At 57.6% G+C, this 19,737-nt stretch overlaps 1 protein-coding gene across 1 annotated transcript; it reads right to left on the bottom strand.

The window, feature by feature from the left end:
* Window positions 1-320: 320 nt before the first annotated feature.
* On the bottom strand, window positions 321-19,735 carry LMF2 (lipase maturation factor 2). The gene is made up of 14 exons (XM_039520155.1): window positions 19,581-19,735; window positions 17,334-17,587; window positions 14,282-14,310; window positions 12,903-13,099; window positions 12,258-12,436; window positions 11,357-11,495; window positions 9,367-9,501; window positions 8,806-8,911; window positions 6,601-6,697; window positions 5,260-5,442; window positions 4,274-4,442; window positions 3,373-3,484; window positions 2,651-2,759; window positions 321-2,254 (listed from the first exon to the last, which is right to left on the bottom strand). The coding sequence occupies exons 1-14, from the start codon at window positions 19,675-19,677 to the stop codon at window positions 1,901-1,903; spliced, it is 2,160 nt and encodes a 719-aa protein (XP_039376089.1). The 5' UTR covers window positions 19,678-19,735; the 3' UTR covers window positions 321-1,900.
* Window positions 19,736-19,737: the final 2 nt, after the last annotated feature.

Here is a 19,737-nt window from a genome sequence, read left to right as displayed (position 1 = left end):
ATGCAGCATCTCCTCCTGCACCAGCACCCCTTTGTTCTCCTCCAGGGGTGGTGCATGGGGACAGCCTGGCTTTCTAAGGGGGCAGTGAAGGGTTCCTGGCCCCAGGACACAAGCTGGGCTGCTGGAAGCCATGCAAGAGGCTAGAGCTGCCACGAAAGGCAGCTGGCACTGCCGTGGCACACGCAGCAGCCCGCAGGAGGTGGTACAGGGGAGGATGTAGGCCTGACAGAAGAGAAGCAGGTCTGAAGGCCAAAGAACATGGGGGCTCAGCCCTGAGGCCCTGGGCTGGCAGGGGAGGGGGAGAAGGAAGGATTTTTTTAAACAGCTGCTGCAGCAGCTGCCTCCAGTGAACTCTGCTCAGAGCCCAGAAGGGGTAAAACATGAGCTGGCTTCAGCACCTCCCGTTACACTAGGGCTCAGGAAGCTCTCTGGCTAGGAGGGGTAGGGGAGGGGTGGTAGCACTGTGGTGCCATGGAGACAGCTACAGCAGAAATCCTAGTCCCACAGCTGCGCGCCCAGCACTGCTAGAGGGGGCAGAGCACCCAGCTGCTAGTCCAGAGCAGCCTGAGCCAGGCAACCCCCGTGCGGCCTCCGCAGCTACATTTCCAGGGCCCAGCGGTCCAAGGATCCCAGCCTCAACAATCAGAGGGGGGAGGGAGTGTGCACACCCCCCCCCCCCCGCCCACATGGCCCTGGGGAATTCGTATTACAGCCGGGGCTGCCTGGCAGGAACCACCCGTCCATGCCCTATGCTCCCCTCCCCCCGGCTAAGGGGCTAACCACTCCCCCCACCAGGAAGGGAGGCAGGGCTGGAATGTCAAAGGCTTTATTTAGAAAGTTACAGGAAACATCTCCACTCTGTTAACAGCTGCCAGGAAGCACGTTCCAGCCACGCCCTGTGCCCAAGGGAGAGCGAGTCAGAGTGCCCGTGCCCCTGGATGTGCTGTACATGGTCATGGGACCCCAGCAACCCTGGGCAAGCACAACAGCCCCTGCACCCGCAGGTGGATACAGGAGGGGGCAGCATAAGGCAGCACTGGAAGGGGAGACGATGGAAAGGTTTCCATACAGGTGGCAGAAGGCCCAATGAGCATGTCACTGCTGGCCCTCAGCACAAGGGAAAGGGCTGGGCATAGCCGGAGCCTGCAGCTCATCCAAGCTGGGCCATGGCTCCTGGCCTGCGCGCCAGGATTCCCAGCCTGCCCCTGTTCCAGTGGCCCTAGGAGCTGGAGATCTGGCAGGTTGGGGCAATTCAGTCCTAAGAGCCACTGGGGAGATTGTGTGGCTCCTGGCCCTGGGTCTGCTGCAGGGATCGCTGTTCCCAGCAGCCCACGCCCAGCGCTCTTTGCAGCAGTAAGGGCCAGCTCGGTGGGCGGAGTAAGGCCATTGTCCAGCAGCAATAACCGGATGTACTGGCCATGGCCCTCAGGGGCAGCGAGCTCCCCGGCAGGGCCAGGAGCTGGCAGCGGGGAGGGAAGGGAGGGGACTGACCACACCGGTGTCCAGAGACCGCAGCCCTAAGGGAAGGGGGCGACAGCTGTTTCTCCTCAGCCCCTTGCCCCACCCAGAGCAGGGTGGGGGAGGGGTAGGTCAGGGCATGGCCTCTCCTTGGGCAGACTGGGGTGTAAGCGACATTCCACCCCCGTCCTGAGGGGAGGCAGAGCAGCCCCCCCCCGATCCACGGGGCTGTGGGGGGAGGAAGCCCAGGCCAACATGGAGCCGAAGGGGGTGGAGACTGATAACCAATGGGCCCCCACGCGAGGCCTGTGGGGCCATCAGAGCGGAGCCGGGCAAGGCGAGAGCGGCGAGCCCAGAGACAGGAGTTCAGAGCAGAGGTGATATCAGTCATTGCCTGGAAGAAAGGGGGGGGGGGGGTGTCCTAGGGCTGGCACCTTCGGGGCTATTTCTTCTTCCTGGTGCTCCGGAGGCTATCGGAAGGGGCGTCTCCAGCCCCTCGGGCTCTGCCCTCGGCCTTCTCCTCTGCCTCCTTCTTCCTCACCTGCCCGTTCTTCTCGGTGCCCGCTTGGTCCTTGTCTCCCTCTGCTGCATCAGGCCGCTTGGAGCCTTTGTGCCGGCCGCTGGGGGCGCTGCCCAGCGTCCTGCTGCCCAGCGCTCGCAGGAGGCAGATGGTGGCAGCAGTGAGGTAGAGCGTCCACACCACGGCAGGGCCTGTGTAGGGGCGGCTCAGCTCCCGGATGAGCTGCAGGGTTGTGGGCAGGAGGGCGTCTGTAGGGCGCTTCAGGGGTGCCTTGTCCTGCACCGAGAGGAAGAGATGTGAGTCACATAGCTGGGCTGCCAGAGCCCCTGCTGCCCCACCAAGCCTACGGGCGGTCCCTTCCTGGGCACCCCCCACCACTGGGGCTCAATTCTTCCACCACCACTTCGCTGAGGTGCACTGCTGAGCGCCTGGTCTTAGCACAGGGCCATGAAATACCCCTGTCCCCACGGCAAAGGGGCATGTGGGGCTCTGCTGCTCAGAGGCGATTCCAAGGCAGACGTACAAGGTGTGTGCGCACAAGGGGACACGCTGCAATCCAACCCCATAGCAGGCAGCCCTCCCTGCTCCAAGAACGCTGCTGTAGGGCTCCCGCTGGAAGTGCCCAGGTGTGGTATGGCTCTCAGCCCAGAGGTGGTGTTCTGACAATCCTACCTTCAGCCCGTACTGATTGAGCATGGCCTCCAGATTGGGGTCTCCCAGGAACACCATGGGGTAGAACTCCTGCACACGCTGCCGCCGCCACCACTGGCGGGGGAAGCCCCTGCAGAGAAGGGAGAAGAGGCAGGAGTTGCTCAGATCAGCCATGGTGAGCAGAAGGTCCGGTCCCAACCCCCCTCCTTGACAGCTGCCCTGCCCATACAGCAGGCCCTGCCCTGAAGGGTTATTGCATAAGGACCAGAATATTCCACCTGCAGAAGCCAGGCTGGGAGGCAGTGACCTCCGACTGACTAGGCCCTCTGCAGCCAAGAGTCTCCCCACCCCATACACAGGACAGGGGTCAGTATTTTCCCAGCTCTAGTTCCATTATTCACCAACCCAGGCCTCACCCATCCTAAGAGCTTCCGACTGCAGTTGCACTGCGTAGACAGCTGTCACCCAGTTCCATCTCAGGGGCTGACAGCTCATTTAATCACTTCACCAGACAGGGCTCTAAATGTTTCCCTCCAGCAGGCACAACTTCACATTTACCACTGAATTGCATTGGCTCTTGCCCATTCCCCCAGCTTGGCCGGGTCTCTGGAGTTCCTCACCAGTCCTGACTAATCTACAGAACAGCACCCTCCTTTTGCGTCCTCGTTACCACCCCCTTTCCAGATCGTTAGCATGTTACCCACCAAGGAATGCTGGCGGCAAAGGGCGCTGGCATCACTCACCCGTCCTTGGTGCTCTCCGTGAACCAGTACTTGTAGAGCTGGGCTCGGATGTAGGCAGGCGGCCGTGAGCTGAATGGGTATTTAGTTTCGTCAACCTGTACCAGGTGGATCACTGCCAGGAACAGAGGAGTTAGCACAGGGCCCCAGCACCCCTTTACCCAGGCTGCCCAGCTGCACTAACGCCAGGTATCAAGGCCATGCTGAGGGCCCCAGCCTGTGGGGCCTGGTGATCCCACCGGAGTCTCAGCTCTCACATTAGGGTTTCTAGCCCTCAGTGTTGCAGAGAGAAGCTTGAAGGGCAAAACTCCAGAGCAGCCCATGCAGCTGCATCTATCGGAGCCTGGGCCAAGTGCTCCAGCAGGAGTGAACTCCCACGACGATGCATGGAGCAGCTAACTCCCCACCCCGTCGCTGCGGGGACCCCAGCAGGAGGAAGAGCAGAGCATGCCTTACCACCACACCCCAGCGGCTGGCCTCACACGGGGTCGGGAGGCCCCTTGCTGACCTCCAAGAGAGCACGGCTTCCCAGGTCTGGGCAGGCCTAGGGCCAGGACTGCCTTAGCACAGGCATGCCCAGGCTGCACGGCACTGGGGAGGCGGGGCAGGAAAGCAGCAAGGGACTCAGAGTGCTGGCCAATTTGAGAAGAGGCAAGCAGGGAGTGGTATGAAAGACAGCTCTGCTCATGTCAATCCTGACCCAGAGTCCCCCCCCGCACTCCCAGCCCCAGACTTCTCACCCACACAGCTCTGCCGGTGCCCCTCAACCCCAACCCACTGAAGTGACTAGCTGTCAACCGAGCAGAGTAACACCCTCTGCCCAGGGCACCACGTGAGTTTACTGGGTGGGCAGGGTGAGGGCTCAGCTTGGGACAGAGTGCCTGGGCATGCATGGCCTCCTCACCTTCTTTCTTGCCCTGTAGCAGGCGATAGACGAAGCTCGTGAACCAGGGGCTGTGGGTGTGATCCCCCAAGGCTGCAAACCACATCTGCCAGTCGAGGCGGGGCTGGTGCGGGGCCACCACAGGAAGCCCTGCGCTGACGTTCCCTGGCTTGTACATGAACTCAATCTCCTGCAGGGACAGAGGAGAATGGGGCAAAAGGTGCCTCTGACCTGCTCTCACCCCACACACAGTGGGGCTTGAACATTCTGGACCAACATGGCTGGAATGAGGATGTCAACAGCAGTGCCCCAAAGCACTTCACAGCATCATTGCCCCACCCCTAAACGCAGCCCCCTCTGGGGTGGGACACGATGCTGTTAAACAGCTGCTAACACAATAGTTCAGGACAGGAAGTGAAGGATGCCATGTCTAGATGCATGGGGCCTTAGACCAGAAGGCCAAGCTGCAAATGGGGCTGACAGCCAGCTCTTGCTAGGAGGGATCATTGATGGCTGCATCGCACAAGCAGTCAGAGACTCAGTTTTACATCTCACTCAGCACAGCATTCCTAGCAATGCACTGGATCAGCGCTTACCCAGCGCACCACAGCACCCTGCTCTGCCTGTAGCAGGAGCACTTGTCTCGGGGCCCCAGGAAGCAGCCATACTGCCAGTCCTTCAGGATTTGTGGGGCCAGGACTGGGGGCACCAGCTGGTCCATCCCTCCCAGCAGCACCTCCAGAGCATGTCATTCCAGTCAAGCCCCAGGCTCTGGGATCCCAGGGGCGGTTTCCCTGGAGAGGAAGTGACAAGGCCAACTGGCTCTGCAAGGCATCAATGGGGCTAGCTAGTGTTGATTTCACAGCTGATGTCCATCAGAGACTGGGTCTCAAGGGTTAACCTAGGCTTCCACCCCCTTCTTCCTGCACCTCCCAGATGTATCACCTCCCTGGGGAGAAGCTACAGCAGCTGCATGACATCACCAGCAGGGTGTGGCAGCGAGTTACCGTCCATTTCTCCTTGTCATAGCTTCCTTCCACCACCACCTCTGGCCGGCCCCCGACCCCCGTCATCCTGCGGAAGAGCCCGTATGAGTTCACCAGCTGGTAGCGGTCAACAGCACCAAACATCTGGTGGATGCTGGGCCACAGCTTCCCGTTCGACTCGTACTCTATGTAGGTGAAGGGCACCTGAGAGGCAGCAGAGAACAGGCCGGCTCAGTCACCCCATGCAATAGGCACTGGGGAGGGGTGACGCAGCAGCAGGGATACAGCCAGTTCAACTGCTGGCCCTGCCCAACTCAGACCAGGAAGCAGCCCTGGCTGGTGTCTGCAGCAGTCAATAGCCAATACTGTCCACCCAAGCCATGAGGAGAGTGCCAGCCAATGCCCAGAAGATGGACTTTGACCTCAGGGCATCACTAAATTGCTCCTGCAGCTACCCAGCCAGAGTATCAGACTCCGTTACCCATGGTGGGGATTCTGTGGGCTGGCCAGATGGCCTTTCCCTAGACCCAAGCCAACCTTCCAGCACCAGTGGCCGTTAGACCAGCCTCATCAGCAGGGAGTGCCACCAGGATGCAGCCTTGGCAGCATTCACAGCTTTGCTCCCCAGCACAGGTCATTCTGCCCTGCTGCACTGCCAACGCACTCCCCCATGAGCTGGCACTGCCCTCTACTGCACCTCAGGGGGTGGGCCTGGGTCCAGTAGTCAGAACCCGAGACTGCAATGAAGCTAGAGCTGCAAGAGCTAGGTAGTATGATCCTATCACCCGGGGCTTTAACCACCCTTCTGTCCCTCCTGCACCCCGCAGGCCCACTGACCCAGAAGGCTCTAATGCCTTGAGGCAGAGCTTCAATCTGCATTGTAGCAGATGATGCTCAGTCTCCACCTGCCTTCTCTTTTCCTGAAGTGCCCACAGCAACCTGAATCCTGCCTGCCCTCTACCAGCCTGGGCTCCCTAGAGCAGGGGTTCTCAAACTGGGGGGTCAGGACCCCTCAGGGGGTCATGAGGTTATTACATGGGGGGGTCGCGAGCTGTCAGCCTCCACCCCAAACCCCGCTTTGCCTTCAGCATGTATAATGGTGTTAAATATATAACAAAAAGTGTTTTAATGCAGAAGGGGGGGTCGCAATCAGAGGTTTGCTGTGTGAAAGGGGTCACCGGTACAAAAAAAAAGTCTGAGAACCCCTGCCCTAGAGGGTGACTGCAGGAACCAGGCACCAGCCCATGCAGTGACCCTACCTGGCCTGTATTAGGTATGGAAGGGGAGTAACTAGCCAACCCTCAATCCCCAGACCACACAAGACATGATAGGCCGCTGCCCCACACCATCCCGCCCACTCACCAGGCTGATGGCAAACATCCCTGCTGCTGCGACAGCAAAAACAGCCCACTGGAGAGTAGCCCAGAGCTTCCAGGGAAAGCCCCGGACACAGGCACACCTGTGGGGGAGACAGGAGAGGGACAGGTCAGCAGACAGGGCCAAAGTCCCCTATTAGCAGAGCTGGGGGAGGGGCTGCAGACTTTGCCCCACTTTGAGCGGGCCAGGCTGCCAGACACTGCTGTACGAAGGGTTTGCCAGCAGCAGCCCGTAGCTCTGCGCCAGACTAGAGACTCTGCAGCCAAGACAACTGGAGTTTAACTTCAGTCCCATCCCCAACCCCAAAGCCCTTAACCCACAGGAGTGGGGTTTTTCACATGAGTTGCTGGCCTGGCAGGGGGTACAGGTTAAAATTCCAGTTAGCGCAACTCATCCGCTGTCAGCAAAGCCATTCTGTAGCATGCTGGAGGCTAGCTCTCCTTGAGTGCAGGTAGCCCATCAGTGCCTCTCCCCTGCCCCCCAGCATGCCCAAGGGGGCAGACAGGCTCCCCCACAATATCCTGTAAAAGAACTCAGAGCAGGGCAGCTTACTGCAGCACTAGGAACCCTGGGAAGTACCCCAAAGATCTGCACTCATGTGCTGCGCAGCGCCACGCCAGTGCCGACAGCAGCGAGCGCTCTCAGCAATGTGGCTGCTCTCACTCGAGCCAGGCTACCTGGAGAGGGGTGAGGAGAACGTAGACAACTCCAGCTAGCTCTGCAGGGAAGACTGACCCTATGGGCCCAGCCTGACAAGACTCTCCCAGGGCAGCCAGTGGCTACAGCATTAAACTCTTGATCTGAATGCAGTGATGCTGCAGACCACGCTAACAACCAGGAGCTGTGGGGATCCTGGGATCCCCCAGGCAGACAGCCTGCCCCAGTGATCTGAGGGGTGCCAATCCCCTCAGACCCCCTCTACTCTAGCTCCAAGTCATGTGCTATCCGAGCTGTGCATGGACTGGCTGCATCGTTCTACCCCTCCATACCCCATGGCTGCACCTCCAGGGCAGGTCCCCCCAGCTTCAGGAGGGGATAATCAGCGGAGAACTGATGCTTGCCGCAAAACCCCTTGTGACATTATTGATATAATCTGGGACCATGTAGAACATGGTGGCACCAAATCTTATGCAAAGGGGGTCATATAAGATGACTAAGACCTGGTTAGGGGTGGCTGGTTAAAGTTACAGTGTCTATATGTATGTATCACTTTGTAATTGCTCTATACTGTCTGTATTTTAAATTTTAAACTTGCTTCTGGGAAACATCCCAGACAAGTTGGTGTTAGCCCTGCCTAGCCTGCTTGATGGCCCATTAAGGACCATCAGCTACACAATTAACCATGGAGAGAAGGCAGATACGCCTTGTAACTCAGCAAAGTATGTAGGGACTGGCCCATGTGACTCCAGACTCCATTTTGCTGTAACTTTCCACAGTAAGGACAAAGAGGTTTTACACCTGGAAAAGACTATAAAAAGGCTAATGCCTCATCTCCATCTGGTCTTCAATCCTGCTTCTTACCTCTGGAGGGACTTTGCTACAAACTGAAGCTCTGCACAAAGGACTGATGACCCATCCCAGCGGGGGATGTTCCAGAGACTTGATTTGAACCTGCAGTTTACTCCATCACTGCTACAAGCCTGAACCAAGAGCTTTACCATCACTGTGTGTAATTGATTCCATTTAACCAATTCTAGCTCTCATCTCTACCTTTTTCCCTTTGTAAATAAACCTTTAGATTTTAGATTCTAAAGGATTGGCAACAGCCTGATTTGTGGGTAAGATCTGATGTGTATATTGACCTGGGTCTGGGGCTTGGTCCTTTGGGATCGAGAGAACCTTTTTCTTTTATTGGGGGTTGGTTTTCATAACCATTCATCCCCAGGACGAGTGGCACTGGTGGTGATACTGGGAGACTGGAGTGTCTAAGGGAATTGCTTGTGTGACTTGCGGTCAGCCAGTGGGGTGAAACCAAAGTCCTCTCTGTCTGGCTGGTTTGGTTTGCTTTAGAGGTGGAAAACCCCCCAGCCTAGGGCTGTAACTGCCCTGTTTAAGCGATTTGTCCTGAACTGGCACTCTCAGTTGGGTCCCGCCAGAACCGCATTGTCACACCCCTCCAGTTCAGAGGCACAGCAAGCAGCAGAGCCTGCCCCCGCCAGTGACCTGGCTGTCCTGGGAACAGTGGCTCACCTGTACATGGCAGAGAGGATTTCCCAGGCCAGGGAGAGGAGGCCCAACCCCACTAAAGGGAGAGTCACCGTCTTCAGCCACTGGATGAAGTCATGGTAAGTGAAAGCTAGAGAGGAGGAGTAAAACCATAGGAGTCAGTGCCTGGGCAGGGAAGGGGGGACCCACACATGACCCCCTTCCTCCAGGAAGGAGTGCAGGTCATGTGACACAGAGGCACCAAGGGGCATCACTGTTGGCAACAAGGTGGCTCGTTCTGAGTCACTCAGCCAAAGTCAACAGGCTCACCAGGACAGGGACCAACCTCTGCCATTGGGCAGAGTAAGAGGGTCGGGCAGCCAAGTTGCACCTGACCTGAGCGGGGCCTTGCTAGGATGCTGCCTGGATGGTGGCTGGGTCAGGAGCTGCTCAAGGTTGTGTCCTGCTAGTGTCACTCTCCTGGCTGAGCTGCAGGGCCCAGAGGGGATCACAGAAGAGATGGGATACCAGCCAGAGGGCACAGCAGCGCCTGGCTGTGGGCTGTGCATGCTGTCCCACCTGCAGTGAGGGGAGGAAGCACCACACCTGTTTTGGATTCAATGAGCTGCTTCTCCCAGTTGAAATGCAGGCCAAAGTCCTGGATGCTCCAGTAGATGAATAACCCATAGACAGTCAGCTCCAGCAGCGTGGAGAGGACAGACAGCAGGCTTGGAGGCCAGGCTGCAGGGTAGAGGAGGAAACAAGTGATGTTACAAGGACTGAGTGGAACTGATGCACAATGCTGTCTGCCAGAGTCTGATGAGAGCCTGAAACAGCTCCAAGGGAAGCATAATTGTGCCATGGGGGCCCGCTTAACTATTAACTCTGAAACCCAACAATGGCAGTTTGAGTGGCACTGTTAATGCTCCTCATCCTTCAAACAGCCACCTCCACTGATCCAGCAGCTACCCCAGACATAGCAAGGAACCAGTTACTTACAGCCAGGCACTCAGGTACCACAGAACATGCTCCAAGGAGGAGTAAGTCTGGGATGCACAACACACTTAAAACCACCTTCACCAAGCAAGGACTGCCCAGAGAAGTATATCGCATCATGGAACAAGCTACACTAATAACCTGAGAGAAAACTTGCTTCAATCCAGAAAAAACCCACTGACCACACCCCTCTAGTTGTCACCTACCACTCCACACTGGAACTCATACTGGCATCAAATAATTACTGCCTTGACTCGATTGGGACCCCATCCTATAAGAAACCTTTCCCAACCCTACTCTTTTAGCCTTCAGGCATGAACCCAACATCAGAAGAATCAAGTCCCCCGCAGCCAAAAATACGCCAACTCAAAGCGGCACCAGACCCTGACAGAACAGCTGCAAAACCTGCAGCGATATAGCCACTGCTACGATGATCAAGACCTTATGCAGGCCTATCACAACACATGGTGTACCGCATCCAGTGCGTCAAACGCCACAACAGCTATCACTATGCTCCTGAATGAACTCATGAAGACAAAAACATCCTATCACCTGAAGTGAACCTTTTTCACAAAGTGATCACTCCATACTTGGGCTCTCAGTCCTTGTCCTAAAAGGAAGCCTGCAAAGCACCTTCCGAAGATGAGCCTGGGAGTTTAAATTCAGAACTTTGCTGGACACCAAAAATCATGAACTCAATAGACACACTAATTTTAAGTCTCATTACAACAATCTGTGACCTACTAACTTTTGTCCTAGGACTGAAGAGGTGTTAACGGCCCACTGCACTCATCTATTACAATGTGTGTTAACTCCTTATGCTAACATTTAGCACAGACACTGGGCATGGCTACATTTTGGGTACGGCTACACATAAAACACTGCTGCAGCTGAGCTGCTGTAGTAGCTTTAGTGTAGACACCACCTACGCCGACAGGAGGGCTTCTCCTATCAGCGTAGGTAATCCACCTCCTGGAGAGCCAGTAGCTAGCTGAGTGGAAGAATTCTTCTGTTGACGAAGCGCTGTCTACCCTGGGGGTTAGGTCAGCATTGCTGTTTCTCAAGGTAGGACTTTTCTAGAGATGTAGCTATGCCAATTGAAGTTCCCGCTGTGGACCAGGCCCGAGTACCTTTCCAGACCTGAGCAGCTCGGGGCGCTCAAAAGCTTATCTTGTATTGAACCAGCTTCTGTTGTTGACAGAGCCATTACCTCACCCACCATCCTTTTAGCAGATGCACACAGCCAATGTGCTTCTCCCACAATTCCTGCCCACCCCACAGCACCACTGATTGTTTCAATGCAGCTGTGTTTATTAGACCTATCACCCCCAGAAAACTTAATTATGGGGCAGTTTAAAATAGCCCAGGTGAGTCTGCTGCAGGATCTGCTGTCTGCACCAGGGCTCAGGACAAGCTCCTTGCACAGCACATGGGATTGATCACCGAGAATTCTGCCAAGGGCTCCCCCTCTGCTACTTCTGGATCAGCCTCAGGACCTGCCCACCCCTAGAGCAGGACCCACCTCACCCTGTGCTCTGTGGAGCAGCTTGAGCCCAGGTGAGCCGAGACCACAGCAGAGCCCTAACCCATACAGACTCACCGCTGGCGGGTCTCCTCTTGCCACGCCCCAGCCACAGCCCCACATGCTCGTCATCCAGCAGCGAGAAGCACAAGACGATGGTGAGCAGGTTGAAGAAGTTGTAGTTGCCTGTGACGATGATCAGCAGCTGGAGCAGGACCTGCAGGGGAGGGCAGGAAGTCAGAGCCATGGCTAGGGTCCCATCACAGCATGAAGCACCGGCCTGGCATCCCCAGCACCTCTCTTCCTGAGACCGGGGACAAAGTGCCAAGAGAAACACCCAACATCCCTTCCCCTGCATCCCCTGCCCGAGAGGCCTCCACTCTCAACAGTCTCCCACAGAGGGGTCCTGCTCCGTGCAGGGGAGCAGCCCCACACTGGCACTGCCTGCCACTCAGCCTAGGAGGCAGCTTGTAGACTCCAGAGGGTTAACAGAGATCCACACAGCAGAATGACCATCCCTCTGGCTGGCACCAGCAGCCAAAGGGCCAGGATCATGGCACGAGAGGCAGGTGTCCAGGACAGAGGCGATGGGGACCCTCCCTGTCTGGCCTTGCAAGGGGAGGGAACCCATCTTGCTTGTAAGCTGCCCCCTTCAGTCGGAGGCTCTGCTGCCCTTTGCCTCCAGTGAGCAAGGCAGGAACACCCCCTTCTGGGCCCAGAACTTGACGGGTCCAAAGTCACTGGCATTTGACCATTGTGAGCCTGCAATGCATGATGGGAAGAGACTGCAGGGATGCCCATTTCCATTGTATCCCCCTTGGTCTCCTGTCCCCTAAGTCTTATACCCAAGCACGAGATCTGAACTCATTGCTCCCACTGGACAACATGTGAGACAAGCACCAGGCCCCAAATGCTCTTTCCAGCTCCTATTCCCAGGGATGCATCCGGAGCCTTCCAGCCCTCGCTGCTGTGGACGTACCTGACAGTAGAAGGCAAAGAGGCGGAGGCGGCGGATGGGGGAGAAGAACAGCAGGGGCACAGCGATCTCAATGATATACGTGGCCACCACGCTGAACTTCTGGAACCACACAGGGAGCTGGTGGGCGAACCAGGCGGCCGGCGTAGGGATGCACTGGGTCTCGTAGTGATAGGTCAGGGCTGGGGGGAAGAAGAGAGCAGAGTGAGGGACATGAGGGGATGCATTAGACACAGGCAGGGAAGGAGGAGCCAGTGCAGGGTAATAACTGAGTGTGGCTCAGAGCGGGTAAGGCCAGGACCACGTGGAGATAGAGGCCACTCAGGGATATGCAGAGATGCTGGAGCAAGCTGCGCACAATATTAAGTGCTGCCCTGCACAAATCACTTGGGTTGCACAGCGGTTCATTTGCCATGAGGCCTGGGGCAGGAAACCCTGCCAGTGTCTGGAAAAGGCAGCATGGCCTTGTGGACTGAGCACAGGGCTGGGAGCCAGGAACCCCTCTCTCATCCGGGCTCTATGGCCCTCCCAACCTGTAGAAAAGGGTCAGTGACACTGACCCGCCCCCATGGGTGCTGGGGAGGAGTGCTTGCAAGGGCTGACCGCAGCGATGCCATCCCCGCACTGTGGCCATGCCAGGCCCCTCACCTGTGAGCCCCCACCACGTTGGGCAGCGGCTTGTCAGCTTCACCACTCCCGAGGCAAACATGAGGCGGAAGAGCAGCCAGCGCATCAGCCAGAAGGTGATGCTGTCGTGTGGCCGCCAGGCTGTGGAGCGCCACTTCAGCAGGTGCAGGGGGGCCACCAGCACGGCCAGGAAGCCCGTCTCCAGCAGGAGGCTGTCCCTGCAGGGAGCACACCACACAAGGCATCAGAGGGGCCACAGGCTCCCTTGTTTGCTGGAGCCAGCCTGCCCTCGACTGCCCTGGCCCCATGGGTGCTGCATACAGAGGCCCCCTCCACCTGCCTCTTGGCCTGGCCTCTTGGCCTGGCAGTTTCCAAGACTGAAAGGTCACGGTCAGGCTGCTTCACTTGGCTGCAAATCGTTTCTAGCCACCTGCATGAAGATAACACACATGGCTGCATGAGAGCGCTGACCGCCCAGACTGCTCCTACAGAGCGCCCATGTCCAGGGTTCGGCAAGGCACGAGCCAGGGCTGCACTGCAACCAAGCCTCCAGAGGCAGCAATGCGGGACATGATACAGCTGAACTGCAACCTCTGCCCACATACAGCCAGGGGATCACCAGTGGCTAACTGTCACCGCGATGAGGCACCAATCCTACTCGCCGGCCACTTGTATACAACCCCCTAGGCAATCCAGAGCTCGGGCCCTGCTGGAGGATGCAGCAGTGGCCGTCGCTAGGCTAGACGCTCCAGGCTTAGCTGGTGATCCCCCTTCCCCAGAGGGGAGGTGATCTTCACCAAGCTGATGGCCTCTGGTATCACTGCAGAGGCAGTGTCTTTCCCCTGCCTTTAGCATGATACTGGCGCCGTTTCTGAAAATAGGACAAACGGTGGCCCACTCCAGACAATGCCTGTTTAAATGGCCCCAGCGAACATTCACAGGGAAATAGGAGTCCCACACACCTAGACATACAGCAGCCACCCTGAAAGAGAACGGCCACCTCCCTGTACCCCAGGAGCATATGCCAGGCGGTAACAGTTAGAACCAGTTCCTGGCACACCTGACCAAGTATGATTTACATGTTGGATAGTTCCCAGGAATGCCCAGAACAAGAGGCCCCCTGATTACAGAGTCAGGATAGCAGTGTCCAGGCAGCACGGAGCAGGATCTGTGCTTCAGCATCGCTTCCCTGGACTGATTCAGCACAGCACAAGACCTGCCACTCCGAACCCCTACAGAGCTATGGTGCAGCCATACAAGAGGTCATGTGAACACCTGCAGGATACAGCTGGGGCTTCCACAGCCCACCCCCCCGGCCAAGGAACCGAAGCTGTACTTGGAAAGGACTGAATGACCCAACAGGAGTGGCCACGTGCAGATCTGGGGAGACAGTCACTTACCACTGGAAGTACAGGAACACCTGCCCCACCTGTGGAGAGAGGGAGCACAAGGGTGTCAACAATGACCCAGGCTGCATTACGGAGACACAGGCACAAATAGGTTCTGATCACAGGATCGCCCCATTCTGGTCTTCTCCCTTCCAGACTGGGGCAGACTGGAAGGGAGAAGAGTGCAAAGGCTCATGGGAAAACAAAGTCTTCTCCTGGGCACATTTCAGGTAGCAATGCCAGCTCCCTTGTGGCAACAGGCCCTGATCCAACCCCTGGGAACTGAGACTAGGCACTGTCCCACAGCCAAGAGTTGTGGGGCCATGGTAAGGCCACAGCACAATGCCTGGACGTGGGGAGCAAAGACAGACAGGGTGGGGAGGTGGGACACACCTATGTCATGTGCACCAACAAGGCTGGGTGATGCTGGGAGCTACTGAACCAGCCTCCTCAGGAGAGTCTGCTTCAGGTCTGGCTTGTTCCAGTGGGATGGGCTGTCTGGGTCGAGCCTGGCACCCAGATGATTTTCCAAGGGAGACTCAAAGGACAAGGGGACTGTGGGTTGGGATTGAGGGGTGGTGCAGAACTGGGGGAGCCCAGGGCTGGGATAGCAGGGGGCTGCGAGTCAGGATTGATGGGCATTTGCAGGTGAATTTTGCTCCATACCAGCCTGCACTATGGCTGCCTCTAGCCCTGGTGTTATTAGCCGCTCCTGCCCACTAATGCTTTAGGCGTGCTCAGAGATAGGGCAGGAAGATCAATACTGACACTGTAACAGGCTGACGCCAGAGGCCAGCTCCTCGCTCGCCCACAGCTGTGGACATGCCAACACTATACTAGAAACGCAGGGGATTTGATTACTGCCAGATTCTGAGTCAGTGCTGTTCCAGGGGGAGGAGCCCTGGAGGCTCCAATAAGAGGAATGATGTTTCTCTCCAATGTCACCTTAAAAGGGAAGAGGCAGCAAGTGGAACATCCCCAAAGCCAAGAAGGGAGAGCTGTGGATTGTGCTACACTCCAGAGAGCAGCACAACACACAAGGTGCTGGCTTGGCTCTGGGGCCTGCGTGAGAAGGAGGCAAGACTCCCAGCAGAGGCAGAGTAAGGTCCTCCTAAGCCTCAGCCCAGAGGTCACTGTCCTGGGGACAGAGAGGGCCTCTGAGATGCTGCACCTAGCAGACCCCAAACTCCATCAGTTTGGAAGACAGAGAGCACCGCCCCTAGGCCCTGTTTCAAGGGAGCATTCACTGGCCCAGTGAAGACGACAGCCCATTTACCTTTGCTTTTCCTGGCTACACAAAGCTGCAGCCAGGGTACTTCACTCCCTCTGCACAGCTGGGGGCAGCACTCACAGCCACAGTACAAGCTCCCCACCCTGCCCCCTTTCCACACCTACCACCACAACTGGCAGGGCTGTATGAGCTGTGGGTGGTTTGGAAAAGGCACCCGCTGGTATTAGAGTACTTAGGTCAGACTGAGCCGAACTGGAGTGGAGCTCCTTGGAGAGACAGAACCACCCATCAGGCTCTCAGTGGGGAGCTGGCTGGCACGGGGCCAGAGCCCTATGTGGGAGCAAGTGTAACATCAGCACACTCTTAGTGCTGGAGCAGGCTGTCAGCACTCACTGCTTGGCGCACACAGGGATACCGGACAGGTGTATGGATTTGGAGAGAGCACCTGGGATGCAGTGATCCCAGATGGCTGGGCTGCTTAGTGTCCCGAACTGATCGAGCCAGCTCCACTCTCCTGCACCCAACCCTGCAGGAATCCCTTCTGATTGAGATCTGCCAGGAAACCACTGCTGTCTCAGCAGCTGGGAGAAGCTCTGTTCTGATCAGAGATCAGAGCCAGCAATTAAACACAACACACTAGTATTAATGCAGTGTTAAGGCCAAAATATCAAACACTCAATAGCCAGGATATTCTTGAAAGCTTAGGTAGCACTGACAGGGTTAACTCAGCCACGCTGCCTACACAAGGGAATTCAGGATATACAACACAACAAGTGCCACCTTTTGCATTTAATTCCCCTGGTGTGAGAAGGAAGAGAAACCATGCTTACAAACTGCCAGGATACCTGACTCTCACCGCAAGTTCCTCAATAAGGAGCTATTGGGCCCAGGCAGCCTGCAAGCACCACCAGCAGATTAAGATCCCTTAAGTGTGCTAAAAATGTCAGGCACCACTATGCTTGTGTGCAACATCCTGACCTTAGTGGTGGTGCGCTTAGCAAACTGATTCTCTGCAAACCTGGCTTGCTTTGGGGAGCTAAGAGATTGAGTTTATTTTTTTTTAAAGCCAGGTATAGTATGGTATCAGAGGGGTAGCCGTGTTAGTCTGGATCTGTAAAAGCAATAAAGAATCCTGTGGCACCTTATAGACTAACAGACGTTCTGCAGCATGAGCTTTCGTGGGTGAATTGCATCTGAAGAAGTGGGTATTCACCCACGAAAGCTCATGCTGCAGAACGTCTGTTAGTCTATAAGGTGCCACAGGATTCTTTATTGCTTTTACAGGTATAGTATGATGTTTCTAGTCCAAGTCATTTGAGTAAAATTCCTGCTCTGAGCAGGTGAGATGTGACATGCTCACTTCCCAAGAGGCCACTCCAAAGCCCAATCAGTAGTCACAGACCAAATATGGAGAATTTCAACCCCAGAAGGAACTGGGGGACATTGTGGAGCCACCAGGAACAGGGGCAGGGATGGAGACTTGAATTCAACCTGAGATGGCAAGACCAACACCTGCTATGGAGAGAAAAATCACCCACCCCATCCCCCTGTGCACAGGTGCGGGGAGAGGACTGACAGGAGGAGAGCTGGGCTGCTTTAAGAGCAAGAAGCTAAATAAGAACAGCAGGGAAGAGGACCAGGTGAGCAAACCCTGGCCCAAGCAGGGACTCTGATAACCCCCTGCTCTGTGAGGGGTGGGTGCAGAGCAGCAAGGAGGGCACTCCCACCATGCACCTGTCACAGATGAGAAGTCTGCCCCTCTCGCACACTTCAAGGGACTGCCTCTACCCCCCAACAATGCACTGCTCCATACACACCCCAGTGCCCACATACCTGGTAGAGCGAGAGGTAGAGCACCCAGAGTAGCAGGAAGACGAGGCTGTCCCGCAGGGGCTCAAGCACCAGGGCGCCGAAGGAGGTCAGCATGCCCAGCAGGCACAGCAGCTCCATGCCCTGTTCCGTGTCCAGCCCCAGGCGTGGGCCAAGCCACAGCAGCGTCGGGGAGTCCCGCAGCTGCTCCCAGAAGCCCTTCCCAGAGAGACGCAGCATCTTGCGGGCTGGCAGGATGCCATCTTTCCCATAGAGCCCTGTGGGGGTGGGGTGGGGGGGAAGAGACAGGAAAGGAAGTTGCAACACCCAGCAACCTCTCCCCCCAGGTAACTATCCATCTGCTAGAAAATTGCAGTCCTCCCTTCCCAAGGGACACCCAGCCTTTCTGGTGAGCAAGTTTGCCCTGGGAGAAGGACCCGCTGAGCACACTCCCACCCCCTAGGAGCCAGGATCAGAGGAATATAGCTAGGTCTAGAAGCCCAGCAGCAACATTCAACCCTCCATTGCTGGCACTGAGCCTGGGAGAGGGAATGAACATACCATGGGAAACATCCATCTGGAGCTCCCGGGGTGAACAGCTGCCTAACGATCCTGGCCATAGCTGGCAGGGCTGCCAGATTAAGCCTGCCCACGTGGAATGGTTACAAGGACTACGCTCACCAAGCAAACTAGGCATCTGCCCAGCCAACTGGGGGAGCAGAGTGATGCACAGTCCATCCAGGTGGGCCCAGCAGCATGCAGAGGTATAGCAGCCAGGACCACTTACACCTGTTGTAAGGGTCCAAGCACACTGTACTCAGCATGGCCTGGACCCAAATGTGCTCAAGGCCTTAAACACACTTGAAGCCTTTTAGTCTTTGCAGAGCAAGGGCTCTCTCTCCTTCCCCAGCCTGCAGGGGACTCTCCTTTGCAGGACATGGCTGTTTCAAGGGCGAGGGCCTAAACTGTGCCACAGCCATCGTCTTTCACTCTCTAGAGAAGCTCTGGACTCACAGGGGGCGGGAGGGGGGGGGGAAATTATCCTCCCCCTGTAGATTTTAAGGGCCACTAAGCCCCCCTGCTATGCTCCAGCACAGCCTCGAGTTAGGGAGATTAAAAGCCCTGCTTGGAGCGGCTGAGTGCTTGGCCGTGCGCTTGGCCGCTTGCCCAGCTCAGGGCCAGCAACTGGCAGGAAACAGAAAACAGGAGGAAACAGAGGAAAGACTCTCAAATAAAGTGGTTAAGCAGAGGCTGGAGGTACTGGGCAAAGGGAGGGACCAGCTGGGCAGAGCAGCAGCTACTTCCTCTGAGTCCCCAGGAAGAAGGCAGCCGCTGGAAGGCCTCAAGGAACCGCTACCTTGGTACAGAACTCCGCACCTGGGGTCAAGCACCGCCTGTGTTCGCAGGCGCAGCTCCCAGGGAGAGAGGCAGCAGCAGCAATGGTGGGATAAGGAGTAGGGGAGTGCAACTGGCAGCAGGGCAGCATTGTGGGCAGGGGTAACGTCTACAGAAAAGAAGGGCAACGGGAACAGCTATCAGGAGGAGGGCACAAGGTAAAGGCAGCACTGGGAGGGCACTAGCCTAGGACTCGGGATCCCGGTCCATGCTCAGCTCAGCCAGACTCCCTGCGCAGCGCAGGCGGTGTCTTGGAGGAGATAACGCTGTCCTACTTCAGGGTTAAATAGTAGGGTTTGAGGGGTACTGACTAGCAGAGTCGTGCAATGGGGGCCCTACGCACACCCAGATACAACCCAACCCCCTCACCCTCCACTTCCAGGCACCAGCCAGCTCCGGCCCCGGCGGAGCCCGCCCCCCCTGACTGCAGGGGAGCGACCCCTGCTCAGGCGGGGCAGGACCGAGTCCCCGCAGAGCGCCAGGCGGAGGCCCCGCGGCCGGGACCCGCTCTGCTCCCCTCACTCCGAGCGGCGGGAGTCGGGGCAGCGCGGCAGAGGTTCCCCCTCCCCCTCCGGGGCCTTCACCGCCCAGCCTCCGCCTTGGTCCGGGGGCCTCACTGCGCTGCGCCGGGGAGCCGCTGCCTCGTTCCCCACCCCCCGCCGCCCCGGGGGGCGGCAGCGTCTGACCCCGCTGCGGGCGGGGCGGCCTCTGCGTCCGCCCCCCGCCCCACGGAGCAGCCCCCCCCCTTTGCCCCACGCCCGCACAGGGGCTGGCCGGAGCCGAGGGGTGTCGCAGCTCGTCCCTTGCGCCCCAGGCAGCGCAGCCCCTTGCTCGGTACCTCCCCGCCCCGGGCACCGCCCCGGCCGCGCCCCGTACCCGGGACCTGCAGATACAGCGAGGCGAAGGCGGCGGCGTAGACGGCGGCCAGGCCGCCCAGGAGCAGCTGCCGGGCCAGGCGCGGCGGCTCCCCCATGGCGCGCGGCGGTGGCGGGAACGGGACTCAGCCTCCGAGCGCCCGACACGTCCCCGGCCC

This window comes from Mauremys reevesii, linkage group 1, assembly GCF_016161935.1.
Source record: "Mauremys reevesii isolate NIE-2019 linkage group 1, ASM1616193v1, whole genome shotgun sequence".
Lineage (NCBI taxonomy): Eukaryota > Metazoa > Chordata > Testudines > Geoemydidae > Mauremys > Mauremys reevesii.
The sequence above is the reverse complement of the archived record's forward strand: the minus strand, read 5'-3'. Positions and strand labels throughout refer to the sequence as shown.

What these genes read in the sequence shown, in the direction of transcription:
- LMF2 (XM_039520155.1), bottom strand. Translation starts at nt 19,677, where the DNA reads ATGGGGGAGCCGCCGCGCCTGGCCCGGCAGCTGCTCCTGGGCGGCCTG. An exon ending in TCTACCTCTCGCTCTACCAG is followed by an intron (nt 14,311 to 17,333) that starts GTATGTGGGCAC and finishes CTCTCTCCACAG; the next exon opens with GTGGGGCAGGTGTTCCTGTA. An exon ending in ATGACAAGGAGAAATGGACG is followed by an intron (nt 4,443 to 5,259) that starts GTAACTCGCTGC and finishes CTGTCCCTGCAG; the next exon opens with GAGATTGAGTTCATGTACAA.